The sequence below is a fragment of the Phocoena phocoena genome, chromosome 19 (assembly GCF_963924675.1).
Source record: "Phocoena phocoena chromosome 19, mPhoPho1.1, whole genome shotgun sequence".
Classification (NCBI taxonomy): domain Eukaryota; kingdom Metazoa; phylum Chordata; class Mammalia; order Artiodactyla; family Phocoenidae; genus Phocoena; species Phocoena phocoena.
The window spans coordinates 47444780-47472197 of NC_089237.1; the positions used below are offsets into that span (position 1 = coordinate 47444780).

Genomic DNA, 27418 nt, shown 5'->3' on the forward strand with positions numbered 1-27418 from the left:
TTACCTCAGCCTTAGAATTCTCCAATGGTAACAGGTAAACAAAGAAGGGATTACAAGGGAACCCCCAAAAACCGTCTTTGATCAGCGACAACTTATCGGCCAATAGATGAGACTTTCTTAAGCAACTTACTACACATAACTATCTTGCTCCATTTTTATTTCTATCATCAATCACCTACCCATTCAAAGCCAAGAAAATATTTTCCCCAACCCCAGGATTCAAACAGGATTGACAGTTTTCAATTCTGAATACTCTTATATTAGCTCCACTTCAAATGTCGAAACAAATTAAAAAATATCACACACCAGTAAAACTGCTACAAAATAGTACTTTAAACAGCTTGGAGGTAGGGGTATGGCTTCATTCTGCCATATCTCAGTCACATCTGGCAGTTCTGATTCCCTAATTCTGTTTCTGAAATAACCAACATAAAAACAGACAAGAGTCAGGAATATGCCAATGTTTCCAACGTTTCCAGGCGCTTCCTGATTGGCCCTTCTTCCTGGCATTACTGAGCTTTCTCTCCCTGACTCTCCCGCCACCTACCATTAGGCCAGTTCCCTTCTCAGGACTGACACAGGGGTCATCAATTATATGTACCCAAAGTCTTCCGTCTTGAAGGTGACTTTAGAAGAAGGTACAGGGCTATCTGGTATACCACCTCCGCCAGGGGGTTGAGAAAGTCACCCCTTCCCAGGAAGCAACCAGGGGTGACAGAGTGTGATGCTCTGTAAGTTCTGACCAGGATCAGACTGCAAAAATAATCCTTTTGGCCACAGAAAACCGGTCTAAAGCTAAGGTGATCAGCTTAAGTCAGGTTTAAATCCCTTGTGAGTTTACTTCTGGCTTTTTGTTGACGCAAATAATCACAATTCTTCCTCTGAACTACCATACTACAGTGCCCTGTTAACTTAAAAAAAAAGGGAGGGGGATGTTTAAAATGGATTAATTTGTTTCAGATAATTCCAGTAGGCCAATGGTGGGGTTCAGCTTGCCACCCCACAGGCCACACTCCAAAGCAAGCTGCTTTACTGTGCAAGGAGTTTGGAGTTAACTAGCAACAAGCCTGAAAATCTGGTTACGTATATAAGTACAAAGCTGGTTCATCAAATCCCTGTTCTGGCCCTCAACCCAATGCATTTCAACTAAGGCATCATCTACCTCCTTCTTAACGTTTATCAAACACTTGAATAGGTAACATCCAGCCACTCTTTGGAGATGGTTCCCTTTTTCAGACACTGGGTTGCTGAATTGCTCAGAAGCCTCTTGGTCCTGGGCTCCATTACTGGAGCCTTTACAACTTTCCCAAACCTCCATCTCTCCCTTTTCCTCACTCCTTTCATCCTCCATGGGTTCTGGGTTTTCCTCCTGGGAAAGCGAGTCCTGGTTTGGGCCATGGCCCTCCACAGTGGCAGACTCGCCTTCCTGTAGAGCAGGCCCACACAGAGCACTCTCCTGGGGACCCTGAGCCAAGTCTTGGTTCTTGCCAGACTCTTTAGCGGGGGACCTTTTCTCTTCCAAGGCTTGGATGACGTTCTTGGGAGCTCGGGGAACTTCTCTCAGTTGTCTCACTCGGTCCCTTTTCTTCCTCCTTAAGTGAATCCAGGAGTTTTCTATGGCTGTTAGGAAAAGGCTAATTTCCTCCTTTCCACAGGGAACTCGTTTATGCTGGACCTGTTTGGAGGAAAAACAGAATTTTATAGGAAATCACTTTTCCCCTCTGAAAACTCCTTAGAACTTTCTTTTTTAAAAAAGAAAAGAGGGCTTCCCTGGTGGCACAGTGGTTAAGAATCTGCCTGCCAATGCAGGGGACACGCGTTCGAGCCCTGGTCCAGGAAGGTCCCACATGCCGTGGAGCAACTAAGCCCGTGCGCCACAACTGCTGAGCCTGTGCTCTAGAGCCCAACGAGCCACAACTACTGAGCCTGCGTGCCACAACTACTGAAGTCCGCACACCTAGAGCCCACGCTCCGCAACAAGAGAAGCCACTGTAATGAGAAGTCCGCACACCGCAGCAAAGAGTAGCCCCTGCTTCCCGCAACTAGAAAGAGCCCCGCGCACAGCAATGAAGACCTAACGCAGCCACAGATAAACTTTTTTAAAAATTAAAAAATAGAAGAAAAAATAAAAGAAAAAAGAGAGATTATTATAAGTACTTCTTCAATGTGCTTATTAGCCAGGTACCTTCAGATCGGTGAGAATTTTTTCAATCCATGTTGTCACAACTACTATGCCTTCCACTGTCTCAGAGCCCAAAGACGATGCTTTGAGGGATAATTCTTTCATCACAGATTCCAATACTACAAACGTAATGGGTTTCCTTGGCTTCTCTAATTTTCTTCGCTTACTTGGTGGTGACTGAAAGAAAAAGAAGGCATGGGAGAAGAGGGAAGGTTATCCAAATAACTAAATCTCATGCCTTATAATGAATTCAGCTTGGGAAATAACCATGACCTCTGCTACCAATCACAGAGCACTAAAAACACAAAGGCCTTTGCATCTTTATGTTTAATACACAAAACAACCCTGCAAAATGGGTTTATCATCTCCCCATTTTAAAGAAGGGAAAAACTAAGATACAGAGAGCCTATGTAATCAGCTCCAGGTCGCACAGTTAGTATTTGTCAAGTTAGGATTTGAACCCCAAAGCCAGGTTCTTTTCTGCCATACCATGCTGCCTGTGTTCTGGCTATCAGTACGTAACTCCTCCACTTACTAAAGGTCCTTAATCTACCTGTTGTGCCCAAAACAGGCCTGTGCAAGTATTTCTTTCATGGCACCTCAAGGACCCCAAGGGCATTGTGTTATTTTCTATAAAGAAATGCATGGCTTAAAATCACCACCTTGTAGCCTGAGTTTATACTTGCCAAGGCTTGAAAGAAAGCAGCTGGTGAGCCACAGTTTGGGAGATCACATGCTAGGAATGACCAGGGCCATCAGAATTACATGGGCGGAAAAGGACGCTGAATCTTGGTTAACATTAGGGCCAAGCCAGTGGCTAGCTAAGCACTGCCTCTCAGCTGGGGAGAGGGTACACCAGCACCGAAGAGAACAGCGGATTTGAAAGCCGGTTCCACATAACTCAAGGTTGTCGTCTTTCTTTAAATTTCAAGCTTGGAAAGTGATTTACACTCTACCCACTAGAGGGACTCAAGTTCCATTTTAAAAACCAAGTGACACTGCTGTATTTAAAGTTTATTTCTTTAAAGTAAAAACTTGCTAAATTTTTAAAAATGACTCAGCTAATACCAGATATATTATGGATACTTTAAGAGACAGATTTGTAGACAACTTTTATCAAAGCTTAAAAAAAATTAAGCTAATTCTAAGGTTAAATGGGTCAAAATGAGCAGGATTATAAGAAGAAAGGCTCAAAAAAAGAAAACACCTAGTCAGCTTTGAAGATCTTCTCCTAAAGAAAGGCCTCTGATAATTGTGCTGCTAACTCCAGTTCTGCCTGGAAACAGTGACAGAGCACGTCCATATACACAACATAGTCAGGTCCAGTTACTGGGTGAGGCCTTATAGGAACTAACCAGTAACTCCCTACCCCACACATACACAACAAAATATCCAGTTTATTCTATGCTAGAAAACTTTTAGATGGTATTTCTTAGAAACAAGCTACATTTTCCCTTTACACCAGATACTAACTAATAAAAAATGGAAATTAAAGAACAATAGAAAAGAAGCTTAGAAGAAAAGGACCAAAAACAAAGGGTGTGTGTGTGAGTCAGAAACCTGCTCTTGAGAAATGAATGGTGGACTCTAAGCCCTGAGTCTGAACTTGCTCAGTTAATGTTTCAGACAAGATGAGACAAATTTATGTTGACATTAAGATAGTAGTATTGTTATTACTCAATCACCCAGCATAAGAAACATAATTTCTACAATTACGGACAGCCTAACACTTTGCACTAAGAGGAGCTTAAGATATGATTATTAAGCTGGGGGTGAAAAAAGATGGTGGTGTTGTAGGAGGAGGATGGGGGAGAAGAATCAGATTCCCTTTCCACTTCCTGACATCCAAGGCTGTTAACATGGAAAGGTCACCGTCACAGGGCCATCCCTGACAGCACACCAAAGGTCATCTACAAATATGGCTAGAAGGATAACGCCCCATCTCTCTTCTGACAGAGGTGGTAATCATTTGTGCTCACAAATTCCAACCAACAAAGTGAAGATATTGCTGTGTTTCTCATTTCCTGCACTATTCTTCTCCAAAAGTAAGAATGGACTCATCATCATTTCTAGAACTAAAGGAGAAAAATGCATCCTCCCCAAACTTAACAAGAGCTCTATCAAGGATCCACTTTACAAGTTCCAAGGGAGTCAGAAACAACAAAACAGTTTATTGTCTTCTTACACCAGTACTAAAATGTAACCTTCTCTATCTCATATATTGCTCCTTTACCTTGCATCCTGGCTCCAGTGTTCCATATACAATGGTCAATCAACAAATCTGGTATTTCTGAAGATTTTTAGTGAATTGTTTTAATACACACACATATTCTCAGGATTGTTTTAGTTTTACTCTATTATAGAAACTAGGTAGGCACTCAAAGAGACAGATAATTTATACTTTAGAAATTCTCAAAGTTTTTAAATGATTAAAGATTAACTTAAGCCTGGCTTACAGCAATCATTCCTCTCCCTTTCTCGTTCGTACTGTAAATTCTTAGTAGGCAGGGCCAGAGTAAAATACAGGAGCAGGTCTTAAAGAAATTAACAGTTAAATTCAACTCCACAGGTTCAACAGTAGGTAACTGTATATATACCCTGTTACAACACCAGTAAGTAGAAGCTATCTGTTTTTCCCTAATTGAGATGATCTTAATTTGCTAATATGCTTTTAAATCTCAAACCACAAATATTTTCAATGAAGAGTTCTACACTCAAACTGTCATAATATAGTTTACAAGACAAAGTAACATAAATAATTCAACATTTTAAAGCATAAATTTAAAAATCAATAATTTACAATGGTTAATTCAGTTTAGTGCAAAGACTCAGAAAGTGAATTTACCACTGGTTTTGGATTAGAAGATGAACTACTGCATTGCCCAGCTGAAATTACAATGTGAAAGACGTTTGCTGGGGAGCTGTAAGTCCCGCAGCGGATACAGGTTTTGTATTGCTTGAACTGCAAGGATTCAATGAATAAAAATCAACAGGGGGAGGAGCGTCAAGTGTTACTATACTGAAACCATAAATTGGACAAAAACAGTTCTTAAATTTTTAAAATATGCTTTACCTAGCAGAGCCGTCTTTAAATTTCTTAAATCATCACTCTTATATTAATTTCTAGATCTCAGTGGTACAATTAGTCAGGAGACTTTCAAATTAGGTGTAACCTGACGCAATCCCGTGTAGCATCTGCTATGCTGTTGAAGCTCTGCTGTTAACTACAGCTAAGGCAGAAACTTCCAATGAAGCCACAGGCTGCATGAAAGCTTTAAGAGCTCCCTCGTATCTGCAGGAAAAGGGAGTCATTCACTAAGATCTGCTGAGCATGAAGTCACAGCCTCCTCGTTTAGACAAAGCAGCTTCCAGAATGGTCTGGAGGGGAAAGGAGTGCTCTTGGCTACTGCACTGGGGTCCTCCCTGCTCTACCATACTCTGAATGGCTACTGCCCCAGGTCCTCCAGGAACAAGCAGAATGTCTGTAAGCTGTTATTCAGCACAGGCTGTCATTTATGGAGAAACAAAGCCAAGCAGCCAACACTGACACCTGGCTGGAATACACACAGGAGGTGCGCTGGGAAGGACAGTCAGACCATCTTGCCTTATTCAAATGTGTATCAGCTCTGCTGCCATGAAGTGGACAAAATATTTTGTTGTCTAAAAGTGCGGCTTCCTTATTAACAGCCCAGTGGCATTTCTGTTGTTACCTAATCTGCCAGGTTACTGTTTCTAAAATGTCCCTGTAATCATTCCTAGATATATTCAAAAACAATAAAAAGTAAAAAATCAAGGGGAAGAAAAGTTTATGTAGAATGCTACCTATCTAAGAAGGGGTGGCTATAACTACATGTGTGTTTCTTTATACTAAAACAACCAAACAAAAAACAATGGAAGGATGAATTATAAAATCGTTTAAATAGTAACCCAAGGAGAAGAGGGATTGATTGGGGTGAAAGAGACAAGAGAAAGAAGCTAAACTTCTAACTATATCCTTTTCAATATTTGATTTTGAAACCATGGGTAAATATCTTTTACAATTACAAAATTAAATAGTACAAAAAGAGGCAATCCCTAAAAATATAAAGTAGAATGAAACAAATGAACGTAACTGTGTACGGACTGGTGGCATAAACCCACAAAAAGGAAACATTCCAAATGACTTTAAAATCCATCATGAGACAGTCCCCAAGGACAAAAGAATGAAAAAAAAAAAAAAGCTATTTTCACAAATCATTTGGTGATGTTAACTTTGAGACTGCTGTGGTGTATCATGGGCCAAAACAAATGAGTAATTAATTATGGTCAAGGACTGAGATTTTTGGCATGGAATTTTTGAACGGGAGATATAGATAGACAATTGGTGAAGTTAAGTAGAAACTAAATAGAAAGTCGGAACTAGGATGTGTTTTATCTTTAAAAACAAAATCGAAAAATAGTTGCTGCCAGCTCTGGGGAAGAAAAAAAACGTATTTTTGGGGGGAGCAACCTGTCATACTAGACAGGAAGGGAGCTACTACCCAAGACTCTAGTATGATAAGACGACTCAGCATCCAACTTGAATAAACGCTCCATGGGCAAAGATGGGACATAATCTGTGTATCAATAAAGATAATAAGTGTAACAGACTGAAAAATACTGAAAGTGTAAATCCATGAGTTCATAATAGTCTAAAAACAAAACCTAAACCACCGTCTTTGGTCACTTCTGGGAGATGCTAGGGAACCACTAACTCATTATTCTTAAAACTGAAAAGTAAAGCAAAATAATCAAGCATTTATCCTGCCTTTACCAGATGAACTGTACCTCAACATAACCAAATAGTTGATAAGGGGAAGTTTCTCTTTATAAGTACTTTAGCAATAAAGAAGGAGTAATAGAATCGGAATATCAACATTCTGCAACTCTAGATGAATTAATGGATCCAGGCAATGATCATCAATGACTGCTCACATTGTAAGAAGACAAAAGCAAACATTATGTGCCTCCTGATGGAAGTTCTGAAGCATACCACACACCACCTAGAAAGCAGTCTCCCCCCCACCCCCCATCAAAACTGTACAATATCTGATCATGCCTCTGGCTCTAACTGCCAATTTATAGGAAAGACAGGGTCTGAGGAACATATTAACACCACGGAGATGCACTCAGAAAAATCCAGATATAAAAAACTCTACAGGACAAATATCCCATTTTCTTTAACAAATAAATTACAAGGGAGTGGGTGACAGAAGGGGGAAAGAGGGGGTGGACAACCATACTAAAAGCAATTCAAAGGATATATCTATCAACTGCAACACATAAAACTTAGTAAGACTCTAGTTTGACAAACTTTAAAACATCTGAGACAGTAAGAAAAATTTGATCAACTATACAGCCAACATGAAGGAATTATAAATTATTGTGGTTATGTTTTTTTTTAAAGAATCTTTACCTTTTACAGATAAATATGAAAATGGTTATGGATAATATACTGTCTGAGATTTGCTTCAGAATCGTCAGGGCAGGGGGAAGGAGTATATGGAATACAGATGAAACAAGAATAGCCATGAGCTGTCAACAGTCAACGTAGGTGATTGATAGGTAAACACTAGGTGTCTTCCTAGACTGTCAATCAACTCAGTATTAAAATTATTTAACTTCAAAAACTAAAAACAAAGATATATATTATGGAATACAATACAAAATTCAAATGCATATTAAAGAGAAAAGAAGAGACTTCAAGAGCACAGAGTGCTTCCTGGGAAATTCTTTATTGTCACCTTGATGCCCAGGGATTTGTCAGAAAACATTTCCTCCTATAGCTGATACTTCAGTGGAAAAGTCTGAGAATCACTGTACCACATCATTTATTCCTTCATTTTCATTTATTTAATAATTATTATTTGAGGACCAGACACTATACTAGGTTGATGCCATGTAGAAGACACAATATGGACAAAGAGTGAACACAGGAGCAGAATCCCAATATCAATTTAGGAAGAGTGAGGGCAAACTTCACAGGTGGCAGTATCTGAACTAACTTGATAGATGGGAGTCTGATGGTCAGAGAGTAATCTCCTGGAGAGGGATCAGAGAGCAGAAGCTCAACATTACTGGGGCATCAAATATGGAGGTGGGTGAGAAGGAATGGTGGGGAATGACAATACAATATATTTTACTGAGCATTTACTATATACCAGGCACTGTGTTAATTATATTTAATCCTCAAAACCCTATGTGGTAGGTACTATTATTACCCCCATCTTATAGATGAGGAAACTGAAACTTAGAAAAGTAACCTGCTCAACATAAAGCTAGACAGGGGCCAGCACGCAAAAGGCTTTTTCTATACACTATGCAATAGTTTTGGTGTCATCCACCATGCCACAGTTAAACAGAATACCAATACAAACTACTAGGTCACAAGGAAGTTCATGCAGAATATAAATGACTGAAAGAGATAAGTCCAGAGAGATTTCTATGGGCTGCATGGTTAAGAAGGCTTTATGCAGAAGCGGGAATTGAGCTGGGCTGCAGTGGAGGGAAGTTCACAGGATGGATCAGAGAAAGGGCTGTGAGCAAAGGCTGTACAAAGTCAGTTATGACTCTGGCATCGTGAAAAGACTGTGGAACTTCTAATATCATAATATCATAGAAGACAGTACAGTCAGGAAAACAGGGAGCAATTAGGATGGAAGGGAAAGTCAAAGACAGATTTGGGAGGCCCAAGGAGCCACTGAGGAGCTATACATTCTTTGAATGGTGAGTTTAGGATGAATCCAAGTGACTGTTACATGGAAGGCTGTTGGGATGGCCTATAAGCCATGATGAAGGGTTGCTTAAGTAGGTTAATACATGGCTAGGCTGGAATAAAAGGCAGTCCTTTGGCAGTACAGTGAGTAGGAGCTTAGGCTGTGAAATCAGACTAATCTGGGCTCCAACCTGACTTTTTAGAGCCTCCAATTTCCTCACCTAGGAAGTGGGGATAATACCACGTATTCAACTTGTCAGGTTTAAATAAAATGACATAATGTGTGCGAAGCATTCACATCACAATTTGAAGCACTATATCCACTGCTTTAAATCTACTATACCTATTAACGTCCTGCTTGCAATGCTGCTCCTTAGTAGAAGTCCTACATCATTCCTTTTAACATTCAACAAATACTTACCAAGCACCAACTATGAGTCAGACACTGACAATTCCTCCTCCGTGAAGTCCCCCACGCTAGCCCAGCCTGAACCATTTCCTTTTCTGAACTCCCTAATTCCACACCATTCTGGTCCCTACCATTCATTTCATTACTTACTCATATATAAAATTCTGTATCAATACTTCACATGTTTTTCTCTCCCATACAACTGATCATCATAAGGTACAGAAAATGGTATCTTATTTCTTCGGTATTATCACAATGAACATCACACTTAATAAGAAAAGTAATTAAGAGGAGGAGCCTTAGCTTGGGTTTTGTTCAAGAGCTCAGCTCCCTAACCATCACATCTGTTTTACAGCATAATATACAGTCTGGTAGAGTACTGGTTTTCTAACCATGTCTTAAAAGCAGAATCCTTTCAATAAATAAAATTAATACATAATACTGACAAAAGCAGATCAGCTCTGGTTAAAATGAGAGACAGCCCTGAAGTATGAGCCTTACATCTGCCCCCAACTGTCATCCCCTGGGCACCAACACGGAATCCCTCCTCTACCTAGAATTAGTTTGAGAACCTGTGGAATAGAAGTGGAGCACTATCAGAGGACCCCCACTCTGACACTAACAAGGTTACATAATTAATTTGACCCCTTCCCTCCATTTGTTCTCCAAAAAGCCCTCTAGTTATTACTCCCTAGACAGGAAAGACCCAGGCTCAAAGGAAATGTCTTGAACCCAGGGAGGTCATTTTTTAAAACCAGAGTTCCTGGGCAATGCTCAGACCAAGAGTGCACAATTTACTATGGCTACATTATTTTCTCTTTTTCTTTTAACAAGTGTCAAACGTCTGAAAGCAAAGCAAAGCAAACCTAAAATAATGCCTTGAGCAATTAGAGGAGAAGCTCGGACAAAGAGGCATTATAAGTGGCTTGTTAAAATTCTGTAAAGAACCATCCTTACAATATGTTTCCTTATATTTGTCATCAGTCAAAAATGAATGTACAAAATTCTATCAACACTAGGACTCGTCTTTTTGCTGTTAAAATAAATCCAGACAAGAGCAATGGGCTTAGTGTGGGCACCTGAATCAAAAGTGAATTGGAATTTTTCAGCATTCAGCACCAACAGAAACGAGTCAGTAGGCCTGAGATAAGTGAAAACAGAAGTTGCCATAGTAACTTGCACATTTACCCTAAAAAGGCGGGAGTGGGGGTGGGATGCGGAAGTAGGTCAATACTTCTGCTTAACTAGCTCTAGTCCTTGGCTTCCTCTCCTCACCTAAAGCAGCATATCCTCCTCCCTCCCCACCACCAGCAGGAGCAAGGGGGAGGAAATGAAGTGACCATTTCAAAAAGCAAGGAATGAGAGAGGTCCAGGTAGAGGGAAGGTGAACCAAGAGGACAGTCCACTAAAAACGTCCCGAGTGCCTTGGGACTACCCCTGGGAAAGCAGATGCTGATCAAGGGCACCAGTGCTAAGAAACTGTTGCTGGGTTACCACAAATCAGAAATTGCCATTTCCCCTGTAGCAGTTTAAGTGTACCTAATGGAACACTTGGGAGTGCATTATTAACAACTTTGGGTTGGGGGTAGTGGTGGGGAGGGATGAGTACTCTGGCATGGGAGAAACCTGAAGCCCTCAGCAAGAGGCATCCTTTGATGGCTGAAACTATGAACAGGGCTCAAGGATGGCCTAAAAGACAGGGAGGGAGGGAGCAAATGAAGTAAGCTGATTTTGCTACACAGAAACATAGTACTCTTTGATACTCTGATCTGAAATAGCTACTAATCCAAGAGGGCAAGGGTGATGCTGGTCCCTGAGATGGCCTGAAGAGTGCCAGAGCTCATTATCAGCTCTTCTGCCCGTGGTACCAACAAGTGCAGAAAGCAGGTTAAACAGGAAGCATTTGGAAACAGGTGCAGTTCCATTTTCCTGCAGCTGTTAGTGTCTGCACAGGGATAAGCTAGGACATTACTAATGATTTTAACCATTTGGTGGGAAAGCCCTAGTGTTCTAGAAGACAACAGAAAGGATAATCCCTCAGGGAGGTCAAAAAAGCAGAATCAAAAAAAAAAAAAAAAAGCAGAACCATCTTTTTTAACCAGTGAGAATTTCAAACACAAACCTCTAGATACCCTACTGCATGGCACAGAGGCAAGTCTAGGCTTCCATCAGGCAGGCCAATCAGACTTGACTGGGAAACTTATTTCAATCCAGCAGCACACCTAGCTGCAGAACACAGAAAGGAAAGGCTGTTTCAAATCTGAGCTCATGTATTCAGAAACATCTGCAAATCATCCCCTTGTACTTCTGCACATGTCTCTACTCCTCTGCCCTATGGGAGAAGGAAAGGGCCTCATAGACACAGCAACATTTAAGAGAGGCTCTGGAGACCAAGCGTGGCCAAGACCTTGGGAGAGGAGCACCCAGAACAAGCCTGTGGTGTGGACAGGGGATTAGAGACAGCAAGGACCAGGTACTAGGCCTCCGTAAACACTGTGGGAAGAAGCAGCCCACGCTGAGCAACGTGTGCATGAACATTAAGGCGGACAGCTCCAGGCAACAGTAAGTCAATCATTCTTCCAAGGGAAATGTGAGAACAAACAGATGCTATTCTATTACCACCTATTAGCACGGCCCAGAAAAATTGTTCGGTCTAACTAGTTCAGAACCGTTTTTCTTTTGCATATAGCAACACAGAGGACAAAGACAATTTTGTGGAACAAATCATGTTTTAAAACGTTCTATTACGGAAGAATGTTCAAGCTCAAGCACATGCAAAGTAGACAAAATAGGGTAATGAACTATCACCCAGCTTCAAAACTCATTAGTATTCCAGTGCTAACCTTAAAGCCGAGACAGAACCCTTCATTGGAATGATCTCTAAGTTTTACACACCAAAAGCCTGCAAGCCCAAATGGTAATTTCTACATCCACCAGGAACCCCAGGAGATAGCTACTCTAGGAAAACAGCAGTGTTAATAGAAAATAAACAGACTTCAATTTCAGTGCTTGAGGAATATCTAACAAAATAATCATACCCACAAAATTTTTGTACCTGAATTTTTTAATTCCTAAAAGATGCATTTCCAACTCATTTATGTCTGCTGAGTAAGAATCAATGAGGTGCACAAACTCACAGAGAAAGGTTCCACAGTCACCACAGTCAGGCTTCCAGGACTATGTCTGGTTTACAACCACTTTCCATTCTTTTTTTTTTTCCTCCAGCTTCATTGAGGTACAAATGGCATATATCATTGTGTAAGTTTAAGGTACAACTGTGATGATTTGTTGCACAAATATTGTGAAATGACTACCAAATAAGGTTAGTTAACACCTCAATTCACCTCACATAATTACTTCTTTTTTTGTGGTGAGAATGCAAGATTTATTCTGTTAGCAACTTTAAGGTATATAATACAGTATTGTTAACTATAGTCACCATGCTGTACATTAGATCCTAAGAACTTATTCATCTTACAACTGGAAGTATAACCTTTGACCAACATCTCATTTCCCCATTGCAGCCCCTCCACTTTCCATTCTGACATAAGCATTTGGGGCAAACTTCAGGAAAACAGGACAGTACAGATTTAGTTCATTTATGACCTACTAAAACCCACCATGTGCTGGAATTCAGAGAAGCTAAAGGAAGGTCTCTACTTACTGGTACTGTTACATCATCATAAAAACTCCAAGCCAAAGCCCACCTCATTGTCCGACCTTGGCAGAATTCAGTGTAGGTGACTTTAGGAACCTGAAACCAGCAAACACAGCATCTCATCATTCTAGTAATTCTACTATGTTTCTGGCTCCTGCCTCATGTTAAATTATATGTTGGTCGTCCTTTTTATCAGTTAACAAACACTACCATCCCAAAACAGTTATGCACAGCTGCCTAATAATCAATGAATAAATTACCTCTCGACAAAGTTGTGGGCTTTCTCCCTGCCATAAAACACGAGAGAGGATTTATAGTTCTGGCCTGAAGGTCCAATATATGAAACACTCAAAACACAGCCTTTCAGAGAACCACTGGTAAAATGATTCAAATGTTCTTTTGTTTTCTTTTGTTTAGGAAAGAGAGCCTCTAAGGCCTAGCTAGACACAGCTATGTAGTCTCCCTTTTGTCTACCAGATTTTAGGAAAGAAAACAGAACTACTTTCTAGCTGTTACAGTTTTAACAAAGAAAAGGTGTTGTGGGGAAAATAGAATGAGTAGAAAGTCAGAAAGAAAACTGAAATCAGAAACTTGGTTCTACCGCTGAACCCACATCTGACCCCCTTCTCTGAAAAGTCATCCTGCTCCTGCCTATTCACGCCCAAACACCATAAACTGGGAGGGGAGTTGGGGAAGTATGTATTTGTCACCTGCTTTTCAAAACAAAAGCAAGGGGCTGAACTTGTGTGGGTCACACCATAGTGGGGTGAAGATTGCACACCGGACTGAAAATTGTTCTGGTTTCAGCTGTTCGTTGATAACTAGACGTGTGAACTAGACGTGTGACCTGGAACAAGCCCCTTACCTTCAGTTTCTGCAGTTATAATGGAGTCAGATGTGGGGTCAGTGGTAGGCAGACACCAGGTTTTTTGATGTCTGGTTTCTCTCTGACATTCTACTCATCCTGTTTTCCCCATCTTTTCTGATTGGTCAAAGAAGGCCTTATTTTAATAATTTATAAAAAGTTCCCTTTAGCCCCAAAATTACAACATTAAAAAATAAACAAGCAAAAATAAACAAAAAACACATTTAGAGCTTCTAGGTATAAAGGAAAGTTCTATCTATACTCCAAGTACCATCAAAAGTGGATACACCAGAATAGTAAAGACAAAGCCTTACCCCTTGTATCCGAAGTTCTTCCTTCAGAGGAGCCAGGCTGCATTTCTTTCCCAGCATACAGCTATACCACCTGTAGGGGGCGGGAAATCAGGCAAGTCAAACACTGTTTATGTGGTTACACATTTTTACATTAGCATTACTCAAGTGAAAAAGATAAGAGTAGGAAACAAATATTGAGTTAAGTTACAAGTGACAATAACAAGAATTGTATCAATAGCCCAAAGCAACTTAAACAAAAAGCCACTTAGCCTCTCCAATGATGTTAGGGCTGTATGTATGTGGAAAGAGAGTAAGAGAGAGAGGTCTCACCTGCAATGCTCAGAATGAAGATCATTTAGCTTTGGGACAGAAATTAGTTAATAAACAACAGAAAAAACATGCATACACACCCCCCCCACCATATTAAGAGAAATTGTAAAATCTAGCATGAACCTGTATTTTGAGATGCACTCACTTGCAAATAACTTAAGAATCTATATTGCATTAAAGTTTCAACAGAACATGAAATCAATTTCTTCTATAGCAAATACAAATCCAGAAGAGGGAGTATGAAGATGGAGTAAACTGGTTAAAAGGTAAAAGGACAGACTTTATTTCTTCTGATTATTCTAAAACATTTGCAAAGTATAAAATTTATACAGAACTTCTGCTTCAGCATATGAAGGATTAACTAGTAAGGAAACTGCCCTTCCACCATAAACTAGGAAACTGGACAAAATATATGAAACAATTTTTCAGACACTGGACAACTGCAGTGAAGACCTATGATCTCAGAGAGCAAAACAAGGTGAGCCCTATAACTGCCAGAACTTACTGCCTAAAGGAAATCCCCAAGCTGCAAAGCAGGGAAAGGAAACTAAAACAGAACCTAATAATCTTGCTGAATTGATGAGACAGAGACTGGAGTTCAGAGAGGCTGAGGCAGTAAGAATTTGAAGAGCAAAATATAAGAGGAAGGAGCTGCATACGGAGAGAATTCTGGGCATCTGCAGAGGAGGTCACTGGAATATTCTGCAGGATGATCTACATCTGTGGGGTGGAGGCTAGGGAAAGAACTCTCAGAAAGCAGTAAGCTGAACAATTCCTGGATTTCAGACATCTGGGACTAGTTTGTGGATCTACTAGCCAGAGCAGAAAGACCCTGTTAATAAAAGGGGCATCTAGTAGAGTCCTGGAAAGGATACTGCTTTGTAATGAGGCTACAGCCTATTCTATATCTACCCTAATAAAGCTTAAAAGCAAGATTTGAAAGGATCCAACTGATCACAAGTAACTGAAGTAAGCATCAAAACAAAGTTTAACACACTTTAAAAGAATAGAATGAAACGCAGCACCCCCAAACATAAGATATGCAATGTCCAGCATCCAGTCAAAAACTACCAGACATTGAAAGAAGCAGGAGGGCTTCCCTGGTGGCACAGTGGTGAAGAATCCACCTGCCAATGCAGGGGACACGGATTCGAGCCCTGGTGTGGGAAGATCCCATGTGCCGCAGAGCAACTAAGCCCGTGTGCCACAACTACTGAAGCCCGTGAGCCTAGAGCCCATGGTCTGCAACAAGAGAAGCCACCACGATGAGAAGCCCACGCACCGCAATGAGAAGCCTTGCACCGCAATGAAGAGAAGCTCCTGCTCGCCACAACTAGAGAAAGCCCGCGCATAGCAACAAGGACCCAATGCAGCCAAAAATAATAAATAAATAAAATAAAAAATAAAAAAAGCAGGAAAATGACTCACAACCAGAATTTAAAAATCAATCATTAGAAACAGACCAAGAAATAAGAGAGATGATGGAATTAGGAGATGAGGACATCAAAACAGCTATTAGAAATATGCTCCATAACAAAACATGGACATGATGAAGAGCAAGAGGGAAGATATAAAAACTAGCCAAATGTAACTTCTAGACATGAAAATTATAATATCTAAAATAAAAAATTCACAGATGGGATTAACAGCATATTAGACTCTGCAAAAGAAAAGATGTGTGAACTTGAAGACACAGCAAAACAACTACCTGAAATAAAGCACACAGGGGGGAAAAAAAAAAGAAAAAGACCAAAAAAATAAAACGCAGCACCAGTGACCAATGGGACAATATCAAGCAGTACACATAACTGGGGTTTCAGAAAAGTGGCAAAAGGAGGACAAAAATATTTGAAAAAAAAGGTCAAAAATTTTCCAAAACTGATAAAAACTATAAACACATATACAAGAAGTTCAATGAACTCCACACAGAAGAAACATAAAGAAAACCATACTATATATTTAAAACAGATAGCCAACAAGGACCTACTGTATAGCACAAGGGAACTCTGCTCAATACTCTGCAATAACCTAAATGGGAAAAGAGTTTGAAAAAGAATAGATATATCTATATGTATAACTGAATCACGTTGCTGTACACCTGAAACTAACACAACATTGTTAATCAACTCTACTCCAATATAAAATAAAAATCAAAACAAAAAACATACTAAGGCAACTTATAATCAAATTACAGAAAATTAGAGATAAAAAGAAAATCTTAAAAGCAGGGAGAGGGTAGAGACACTTTTTGTTCAAAAGAATAAAGATAAATATTTAATATCAGACTTCTCATCAGAAATAATGCAAGCCAGTGCTTCTCTGGTGGCACAGTGGTTAAGAGTCCACCTGCCAATGCAGGGGGCCTGGATTCAATCCCTGTTCAGGGAACTAGATCCCACATGTATGCTGCAACTAAGGAGCCCAAGTGCCGCAACTAAAGAGCCAGTGAGCCGCAACTAAGGAGCCCGCCTGTCTCAACTAAGACCCAGCTCAACCAAATAAATAAATATATTTTTTTAAAATGTTGATTTAAAAAAAAAGGAAAACAACCAGAATACAATACCCAGGAACTGTGGGACAACTACAAAAGGTATAAAATATGTGTAATGGAAATCTAGAAGGAAAAGAAAGAGAAAAGAACAGAAGAATCTGAAACAATGACTGAGAATTTCCCCCAAATTAATGTCAGACACAAACCACATATCCAGGAAGCTAAGAGAACACTGAGCAGAAAAAATGCCCAGAAAACTACACCTAGGCATGTGATTTTTAAAACACAGAAAATCAAAAAGATAAAGAAAAAATCCTCAAAGAAGCTAGAAAAAGATACACCTTACCTATTGATAAGAATTACATCCAACTTGTCTTAAGAAACCAAGCAAGCAAGAAGAGAGTGGAGTGAAATACTTATCTCAGACAGGGCTGACTTCAAACCAAGGCAAGTTATCAGGAATAATTACACAATGCTAAAGATGACAATCTTTCAAGAAGACTTAACAATCCTTAATGTGTTTGTACCTAACAACAGAGCATCAAACTACATGAGGCAAAAACTGATAGAGCTGCAAGGAGGAATGGATGAATCCTCTACTAGAGATGGAAACTTCAACAACCCTCTATCAGAATGGACAGATCCAGCTGGCAGAAAATCAGTAAAGACATAGTTGAACTCACAGCACCATCCATCAACTGGCTCTAATTGACATCTATTAACTATTCATCCAACAACAGCAGAATACACATTCTTCTCAAGCTCACATGGAATATTCACCAAGACAGACCGTGTTCTGGGCCGTAAAATACATCTTAACAAATTTTAAAGAATAAAACTCATACAACATCTGCTCTTACACCATAGGGAATTAAATTTGAAATCAGTAACAGAAAGAGAGCTGGAAAATCCCCAAATACTTGGATATTAAACAATACATTTCTAAATAACACATGGGTCAAAGAAGAAATCTCAAGAGAAATTAAGCAATATTTTTTAAAAAAATTTATTTTTGGCTGCATTGGGTCTTCGTTGCTGCGTGCGGGCTTTTCGCTAGTTGTGGCGAGTGGGGGCTACTCTTTGTTGACATGCACGGGCTTCTCATTGCGGTGGCTTCTCTTGCTGCAGAGCACGGGCTCTAGGCGTGCGGGCTTCAGTAGCTGTGGCACACAAGCTCAGTAGTTGTGGCTCGTGGGCTCTAGAGCACAGGCTCAGTAGTTGTGGCACGTGGGTTTAGTTGCTCCACGGCATGTGGGATCTTCCCAGGCCAGGGCTTGAACCCGTGTCCCCTGCATTGGCAGGCGGATTCTTTTTTTTTTTTTTTTAACATCTTTATTGGAGTATAATTGCTTTACAATGGTGTGTTAGTTTCTGCTTTATAACAAAGTAAATCAGTTATACATATACATATGTTCCCATATCTCTTCCCTCTTGCGTGTCTCTCCCTCCCACACTCCCTATCCCACCCCTCTAGGTGGTCACAAAGCACCGAGCTGATCTCCCTGTGCTATGTGGCTGCTTCCCACTAGCTACCTATTTTACGTTTGGTAGTGTATGTATGTCCATGCCACTCTCTCACTTTGTCACAGCTTACCCTTCCCCCTCCCCATATCCTCAAGTCCATTCTCTAGTAGGTCTGTGTCTTTATTCCCATCTTGCCCCTAGGTTCTTCATGACCTTTTTTTTCTTCTTAGATTCCATATATATGTGTTAGCATACGGTATTTCTTTTTCTCTTTCTGACTTACTTCACTCTGTATGACAGATTCTAGGTCCATCCACCTCACTACAAATAACTCATTTTGTTTCTTTTTATGGCTGAGTAACATTCCATTGTATATATGTGCCACATCTTCTTTACCCATTCACCTGCTGATGGACACTTAGGTTTCTTCCATGTCCTGGATACTGTAAATAGAGCTGCAATGAACACTGGGGTACATGACTCTTTTTTTTTTGCAGTACGCGGGCCTCTCACTGCTGTGGCCTCTCCCGTTGCAGAGCACAGGCTCCGGACGCGCAGGCTCAGTGGCCATGGCTCACGGGCCCAGCCGCTCCGCAGCATGTGGGATCCTCCTGGACCAGGGCACGAACCCGCGTCCCCTGCATCGGCAGGCAGACTCTCAACCACTGCGCCACCAGGGAAGCCCAAGGGAACTTTTTTTTTTTTTTTTTGCGGTACACGAGCCTCCCACCGTCGCGGCCTCTCCCGTTGTGGGGCACAGGCTCCGGATGCGCAGGCCCAGCGGCCATGGCCCACGGGCCCAGCCGCTCTGCGGCATGCGGGATCCCCCCAGACCGGGGCACGAACCCGCGTCCGCTAGCATTGGCAGGTGGACCCTCAACCACTGCGCCACCAAGGGAACTTTTTTACAGTGATGGAAATGTTCTATATCTTGATTGTGGTAGTGGTAATGTACACATTTGTCAAAATGCATCAAATCATACACTTAAATTGGAGAATGTAACTGTATGCAAGTTATATACCTCAATAGAACTGATTTAAATATATAAATTTCTAAATAATGATGTACCTTATATCTTCAAATATACATAAAGAATAGTTAACAATACAGTAATGTTTTGCATATTTCTTGCTTTATAACATAGCTTAGTTATACTAGCAATACATAATCTGTATCCTGCTTTTTTCACCAAGCATCATAATTACTCCTGTCATTTGAAATTCATCTAATTGCATATTAGTTTTAAAGAGAAATTTCAGATTAAGGGGCTATACATTCAATATGTATTTGTCTGTATGCAAAATAGCTACTATGAAGGTGAATTTTTTTTTTTTTTTTTTTTTGCAGTACGCGGGCCCCTCACTGCCATGGCCCCTCCCTTTGCGGAGCACAGGCTCCGGACATGCAGGCTCAGCGGCCATGGCTCACAGGCCCAGCCGCTCCGCGGCATGTGGGATCCTCCCGGACCGGGGCACGAACCCACGTCCCCTGCATCGGCAGGCGGACTCTCAACCACTGCGCCACCAGGGAAGCCCCTGAAGGTGAATTTTAAAGTGACAAAAACTGTAAGTGAATTTAAGAGCCTCTAAAATCACATGCTAAGTTAAAACTACAAAAATTTTCCATTTTTATAAGTTGTACTGGCAATTTTATATGGTTCAACCTAATACATTAAATAATACAGATGAAAATCTTATTAATTATAAAAGTATGACAAATACTATTATACTCCTTTAGAAGTAGTGTGCATTAACCAATATTTTATTTGTTTTTATTGTTTGTGGGTTCAACAACGGATGACAATCCTTATTTTTGTTTAATCAATCCTTTTTCTGATTTGAAATAAATAACTGTCCTACCTAAATTACTTTAAACAAACCTGGGTAAATTTACTCAGAGCATAATCTATTTCATTTGGCGGCTTTACAAGGTCTGGAAGAAAAAGAATATGCTCCCTTTAAGAAGGCAGTGGAGAAATCATTAACCAGGAATTAAAAGCCTTTGGTATGTTAGGAACAAGATGAAGGATAAGAAATTAAGAGCAATTAGTGCTCACAAAGTAACAGTATAAAATAGGTTAATTAACACCTTTCTTTTAAAATTAGCATTCCTGAACAGATTTTTTTTTTTTTTTTTTTTTTGCGCGGGCCTCTCACTGTTGTGGCCTCTCCCGCCGGCCGACGCGCAGGCCCAGCGGCCATGGCTCACGGGCCCAAACGCTCCACGGCACGTGGGATCCTCCCAGACCGGGGCACGAACCCGCGTCCCCTGCATCGGCAGGCAGACTCCCAACGACTGCGCCACCAGGGAAGCCCGAACAGATTTTTAAAAAATTTTTTTCATTGAAATATAGTTGATTTACAATGTGTTAATTTCTGCTGTATAGCAAAGTGACTCAGTTATACACATACAGACATTCTTTTTTATATTCTTTTCCATTATGGTTTATCCCAGGATACTGAATATAGTTCCCTGTGCTATACAGTAAGACCTTGTTGTTTATCCATTCTATATGTAATAGTTTTCACCTACTAACTTCAAACTCCCACTTCATCCCTCCATCATCCCCTCTCTCCCTTGGCAACCAAAAGTCTGTTCTCTATGTCAGTGAGTCTGTTTCTGTTTCGTAGATAGGTTCATTTGTGCCATATTTTAGATTCCACATATAAGTGATATCATATGGTATTTGTCTTTCTCTCTCTGACTTCTTCACTTAGTATGATAATCTGCAGTTGCATCCATGTCCTGAACAGATTAGATCAGAGTCACCAGAAGCCAAGAAAAGGCCCAGAACAGAGACAAAAGATGCTACAAATTTCCTCAGGAAATGAAGGGAAGCAAATATTTAAATAACTCAGGCTTGTAATATGTCATTGGTACTTAACATGGGCTTGGCAGAGTTCATTTCTTTTAACTCTTACTGTAAGCTAAACAGTATATCGTGAATCTTTTCTGTTTTTTTTTTCTTTTTTCTTTTTTTTTGGCCACACAGCTTGCAGGATCGTAGTTCCCCAACCAGGGATTGAACCCACGCCCTTGATGGTGAAAGCGCAGAGTCCTAACCACTGGACCACCAGGGAATTCCCTATCTTTGAAGATTGAATCTCATCAATATATCAACTGTTTTCTGCAAGTTATATTTCTTATAGAAAAAGCAGAAGTAATTGCGTGTATTAAACATTGTTTTAGCTTCACTTTAAAAAAAAAAATGCCTACTGAGGGACTTCCCTCGTGGTCCAGTGGTAAAGAAACCGCCTTCCAATGCAGGGGACACAGGTTCAATACCTGGTCAGGGAACTAACATCCCACATGCCATGGGGCAACTAAGCCCGTGCACCACAACTACTGAGCTCGCACGCCTCAACTAGAGCCCATGTGCCGCAAACTACAGAGTCCACTCGCCCTGGAGCCCGTGCGCCACAACTAGATAAAAGCCCACGCACCACAACGAAAGATCCCGCAGGCCTCAACGAAGATCCTGTGTGCCGCAGGCAACTAAGACCTGACGCAGCCAGATAAAAAAAAAAAAACCTACCCATTAGATCCTAGCTACTCTCAACAGGCATCTTGTGACAACTAATCAAAACGCATGTAGGAAAAAAAATGAAAAGGAAGATCAGTTACCCAAGAGATTTTGAACCCATTATACTATTTTAATGATGAAAGTAGCACTCCACTCATTACAGCATTTAGTAATTCCTTAGAGACAGCAGGTTTCAAGAAAAATTATTTTGAAATTATTTCAAACGTATAGAAATTGCAAGGTTAGTACAAATGATTCCAGTACACTCTTCACCCAGATTCCCTGTACTTTGCCCCATTTGCTTGCTCTGTTTTTTTCTAAACCATTTGAGAGTTAGCTACAGACATCATAATGCCCCTAATGTTAAATATTTTGACATGTACATTTTAAAAACAAAGACAAAAAATAAAAACAAAGACATTCTCTTTTATAACCACAGAACAATGATCAAATTGAGAAAATTGAACACTCATATGATACTATTATCTGGAATACAGTCCATACTCAAATTTCACCAATTATCCCAATAACGTCCTTCATGTCAATTTTCTCCCCTGATGCAAGATCCAATCTAGGATCATGCATTTCATTTACGTGTCAAGTCTCTTTAGTCTCTTTCAATCTGGAACAGTTCTGTGGTCTTTTTTTACTTTCACGACCTTAATATTTTTGAAAAATTGTCTTACAAAACCCCTCAAGTTGGTTTCTCTGAAATTTCCTCATAGATTCAGGTAAAACATTTTGGGCATGAAGAGCACAGAGGTGCTACGTGTCCTTCTAGGTGACCCCTGACCCCCATCAGGAGGTGATCACCTGGTCAAGGTGGTATCCCTCAGTCTCTCCACTATAAAGTTACCATATATCCCTTTGTAACTGAAATACTTTGTAACTGGGGAAATACTTTGAAACTATGAAAATATCCTGTTCCTTTTCAAACTTTCCATTGTTGATTCCTCCATGAATCAATTATTACTATAATGATTGCAAAATAGTCATTTTTCTAATTTTATTATTCCTTCTACATTTATTAGCTGGCATTCTAGAGGAGCTTTTCCTCTATCCCCTTTGCATTTTATTTGCTTACTTTATTCAGTGGGTTATAATCCATTATTGTCATTATTCATTCTGAGCTTATATTGACCCATATTGTTCTTTTAACAATGTGGGAGCTGGCTCCTATGTTCTTTTAACATTTAATACCGTAAAAGGTATTATCCCAACCTTACAGACAAGGAAAATGAAGTGGCTTACCCTTTTATAAAGGTAAGTCAAAGTTTGTTGTAGAACTGGACAGTCTTTCAGCTGGAAAGTTAACTAAAAGCTCAGTTATAAAATTTACAATTGTTCCTTTTTGGTTTTTTTTTAATTTTATTTTTGGCTATGTTGGGTCTTTGTTGCCGCACGCGGGCTTTCTCTAGTTGCAGTGAGCGGGGGCTACTCTTCATTGTTGTGCCAAGGCTTGCAGAGCACAGGCTCTAGGCATATAGGCTTCAGTATTTGTGGCTCGCAGGCTCTAGAGCGCAGGCTCAGTGGTTGTGGTGCACGGGCTTAGTTACTCCGCGGCATGTGGGATCTTCCTAGACCAGGGCTCGAACCAGTGTCCCCTGCATTGGCAGGCAGATTCTTAACCACTGTGCCACCAGGGAAGCCCTACAATTGTTCCTTGCAACCATCACTTACAGCACCCCATAACTATGCTAGCACCTAGTTTTAAGAAAAAAACAAAAAAGGAGGGGGACTTTGCATTAAAGTAAAATAACAGAGTACTCTTAACATTTCCTTTCAACACAGTAGACCATAGCATTTAAATCTACTGGATTCCTAAAATGGTCAAGAGTTTAAAAGATCCTATTTACTATTCATTATTATTTTTAATTACATCAAATACATATTCATTCAATTCTATGACTACCCTATGAAGTATGAGGTAGCTATTATTATCTCACTTTACCAATGAGAAAAAATTTAAAAGATAAGTCAAAGAGGGACTTCCCTGGCAGTCCATCGGTTAAGACTTCACCTTCCAATGCAGCGGGTGTGGGTTCGATCCCCTGGTCGGGGAGCTAAGATCCCACATGCCTCCTGGCCAGAAAACCAAAACATACAACAGAAGCGATATTGAAATAAATTCAATAAAGACTTTAAAAATGGTCCACATCAAAAAAAAAAAAAGTCAAAGAATCACATTTCAAAAGGCCTAGATTGTTTAATTTATTATCCATCACCAGATATGTGGATTTTACCCAGAATCAAGAAGTCTCCACCATCTGGCAGGGGGTAAGGAATGGAAAGGAAAAAGCAAAAACAGGGAGTAAAACCAGTATTAAGTTGGAACTTGGTAAATCTGGTTCCTGGAAAAATCACAGAATCACTGCCATAAAGGGCATCAGCTATAGACCTAATAACCAATGACAAGTGTAAAATCCAGGCCATAAGGGGTTTGATAAAGTCTGCTAATGTATTTAGAAGGTTAGGTGAGTGAGTCTCTAAAAAAAGAAAATGCTATTAGGACAAGCACTTGTAAATCTTCATCAACAGTAGAAAGGCCATCTAATAATGTCATATGTCAATTATACCTCAACAATAAAGAAAAGAAAAAAGAAAAGGAGTAGAAAAGGCTGTGTACTTAGAAGTCTAACTGCAGTCTGGGCTACAGAGGCTACATAGAGTGGTGGAAAGAGCACTGGACCAGAATTAGGAGATCTGGGTCCCAAATTTCTAATCTGTACAACTAAGAGGTTGGATAACTTTCTCTCTCAAGGGCCTCCCAGCTGCAAAATTCCTTAAGATACAAAACTGCACTTGCTGCTGAGCGTGACTTAGGCAAGGCACGAATCATAACGGGGAGGTGAGGCATCTGGAGTGCCATCACTAAGATCAGTCCAACAAATTTAACTTATTTCACTCCATAATGCTACAAATTTGGCTTAATTTCTGCATTTCTTCAGGAACAAGAAGGGGGATAAGAAGCAGATGGTGGGGTTTAAATACTTGTTTTCAATCCCTTATTTTTCATAGCTTCAAAATATGCAGTTTCCACAGCATTTTAAAATTTGAGAGTTGCATAGTGGTATAAACATTATGTCAACTACAAAAATATGCAGGACATGAACTGGTAACATATACGAATGAAAGTCACCAAAGTATGACATGAAATTGTAAACAATATTTGCGAGCAAAACTCTTTCAAAAAACATTGCTCTATTTTCTCTTCAATGAAAATCACTTCATTCTTCCTTTCTTCCTTTTATCTTCCCTCTCAACCTGCCTGAGTCCTAACAGAGCAGACAAGACTGCTGAACCCTTTTTTTGTATGAATCGTAACTGGGTAACTTTTCCTATACGTGACACCAACCTTGAAACGGTTGACTCTTCAGAGACATGATGGGCTCTAGCAATTTACCCTTCCCAGCAAACGTTCACCTTTCATTCAATTTGTGGGCTGCCACAGAGCCAGGTATAGGCGTACTTGGAACGTACTGACCAATTTCTTCTCTCTTAGAATGGTGTTCATTTAAAACATATTTTTTACAGTTCAAATGGAACTTTGGAAATAATAGAAACTTACTGATTAATAGGCTCCTGAAAACAACCTTCCCCATTTTGTTGAATGACTCCAGTTCCCTCAAAAGTTGACAGATACTGAAATGGCCACGTGGCCCTGGTTACCTACTGTCATGAGTCTCAGTGCTCTGTTGCTTTAAGTTTACTTTACTTACTCAGACTCTTCTCAATGCTCAGTATAACTTAAGGCTCTTTCTTCCTTACACCCTAATGTGTTTTTTTTTTTAATTGGGGTATAGTTGCTTTACAATGTTGTGTTAGTTTCTGCTGTACAGTGGAGTGAATCAGCTATATGTATACGTATGTCCCCTCTTTTTTGGATTTCCTTCCCATTTAGGTCACCTCAGAGCATTAAGTAAAGTTCCCTGTGCTATACAGCAGGTTCTCATTAGTTATCTATTTTATACATATTAGTGTATATGTGTCGATCTTAATCTCCTAATTCACTCCACCCCTCTCTTCCCCCCTTGCTGGCCATACATTTGTTCTCTATGTCTGTGTCTCTATTTCTGCCTTGCAAACAGGTTCATCTGCACCATTTTTCGTTGAAGAAATCAATTTAAGGCAAAAATTTATTAACCTTTGGCTTTAATATTGTGTAAATTTTCTGAGGCAGATCATCCAAGAATCCAGTTGCTTTCCATATTTAAATAAACTCACATTTAACAAATCAGGATATTTGCTGATTTTGGAACTGGCCTACTAAAATAAGCGGCTTTAAACACGTATAAATCCAAAAGGGGTGGAAAAAGAAAGGCTTCCCTACTTAGCAATTCCAGTTCCGGGTATTCACCCAGAATAATTCGAAGCAGGGTCTTAAGAAATATTTGTACATCCATGTTCCTAGCCACGTGATCCACAATAGCCAAAACGTGGAAGTAACCCAAGTGTCCACCAACAGATAAACGGATAAACAAAATGTAGTATATACATACAATGTAATATTAATATTATTCAGCCCTAGAAAGGAAGGAAATTCTGAAACATGCTATAACGTGGATGAATACTGAGGACCTGACGCTAAGGGAAAGAAGCCAGTCATAAAGGGACAAATATGATTCCACTTACATAAGGTACCTCAAATAGTCACATTCACAGAGATGGAAAGAAGAACGGTGGTTGCCAGGGGTGACGGGACGAGAGGGAACGGGGACTAGCTGTTTAACGGGTAGAGTTTCAGTTTTACAAGAAGACAGGGTTCTGGAGGCCAGCTGCACGGCAACACAATGTGCTTAATGCCGCTGGACTGCACACTTCAAAAATGGCTAAGATGGGACATTTTATGTTATGCATATTTTACCACAATTTTTAAAAATTCTTCTCTATGTCACAAAGCTAAATCCTAGGGTTGAAAGCCCGTTTAGTCTGAACTACCACATTATCCATCATTTTACCGACACTCGGCAGGGTGAGAAGTCAAGCGAGACAAATAGCTCCTTCTGAGTACCTTATGCTGCTTAATGACAGGTGTGTTGTCCGAAATAATTAGCTTTTAAAAAGGAATAGCCTTAACTCTCCTCTGGAGCTGGTTAGTGACTTCAGTTTCCCTTCATTAAGTTCTTGACAGCTCAATGTCCTCACATCTGTCATCGTTTGAGAGACGGATTCCAAGAACATAAATTGCTTCAAGGACTAGGCAACAAATTTATTCTGGTTCATGGGGCAGATCTGAACCCATCTGTTTTCTAATCAAAAGCCATATTTGAATCAGTTTTGTTCCATCACAGGACCATACCAATGGGAGCAACACAATAATATGGTATTTTCCTCCTTTCTATCCATGCACTGTAGATGATTACAGGAAACACAAATCAATTAAAGGCATGAGAGCATCCTCAGAAACAAGGTCTTTGCAGACCGTAGGACCTTCTACCTTTTCAGGTTTTATCTGTTTATTCTTCAGAC

General features: G+C 40.1%; 1 protein-coding gene across 1 annotated transcript in view; it reads right to left on the bottom strand.

The window, feature by feature from the left end:
* Positions 1-797: 797 nt before the first annotated feature.
* METTL16 (methyltransferase 16, RNA N6-adenosine) overlaps positions 798-27418 on the bottom strand; it is a 54850-nt gene continuing 28229 nt past the window's right edge. The window contains exons 7-10 of the mRNA XM_065897452.1: positions 14162-14231; positions 12989-13078; positions 2186-2359; positions 798-1675 (exon numbers count right to left, since the gene is read on the bottom strand). Coding sequence (XP_065753524.1) covers positions 1052-1675; positions 2186-2359; positions 12989-13078; positions 14162-14231 — 958 coding nt within the window. The 3' untranslated portion in view covers positions 798-1051. The remainder of the gene's footprint in view (positions 1676-2185; positions 2360-12988; positions 13079-14161; positions 14232-27418) is intronic.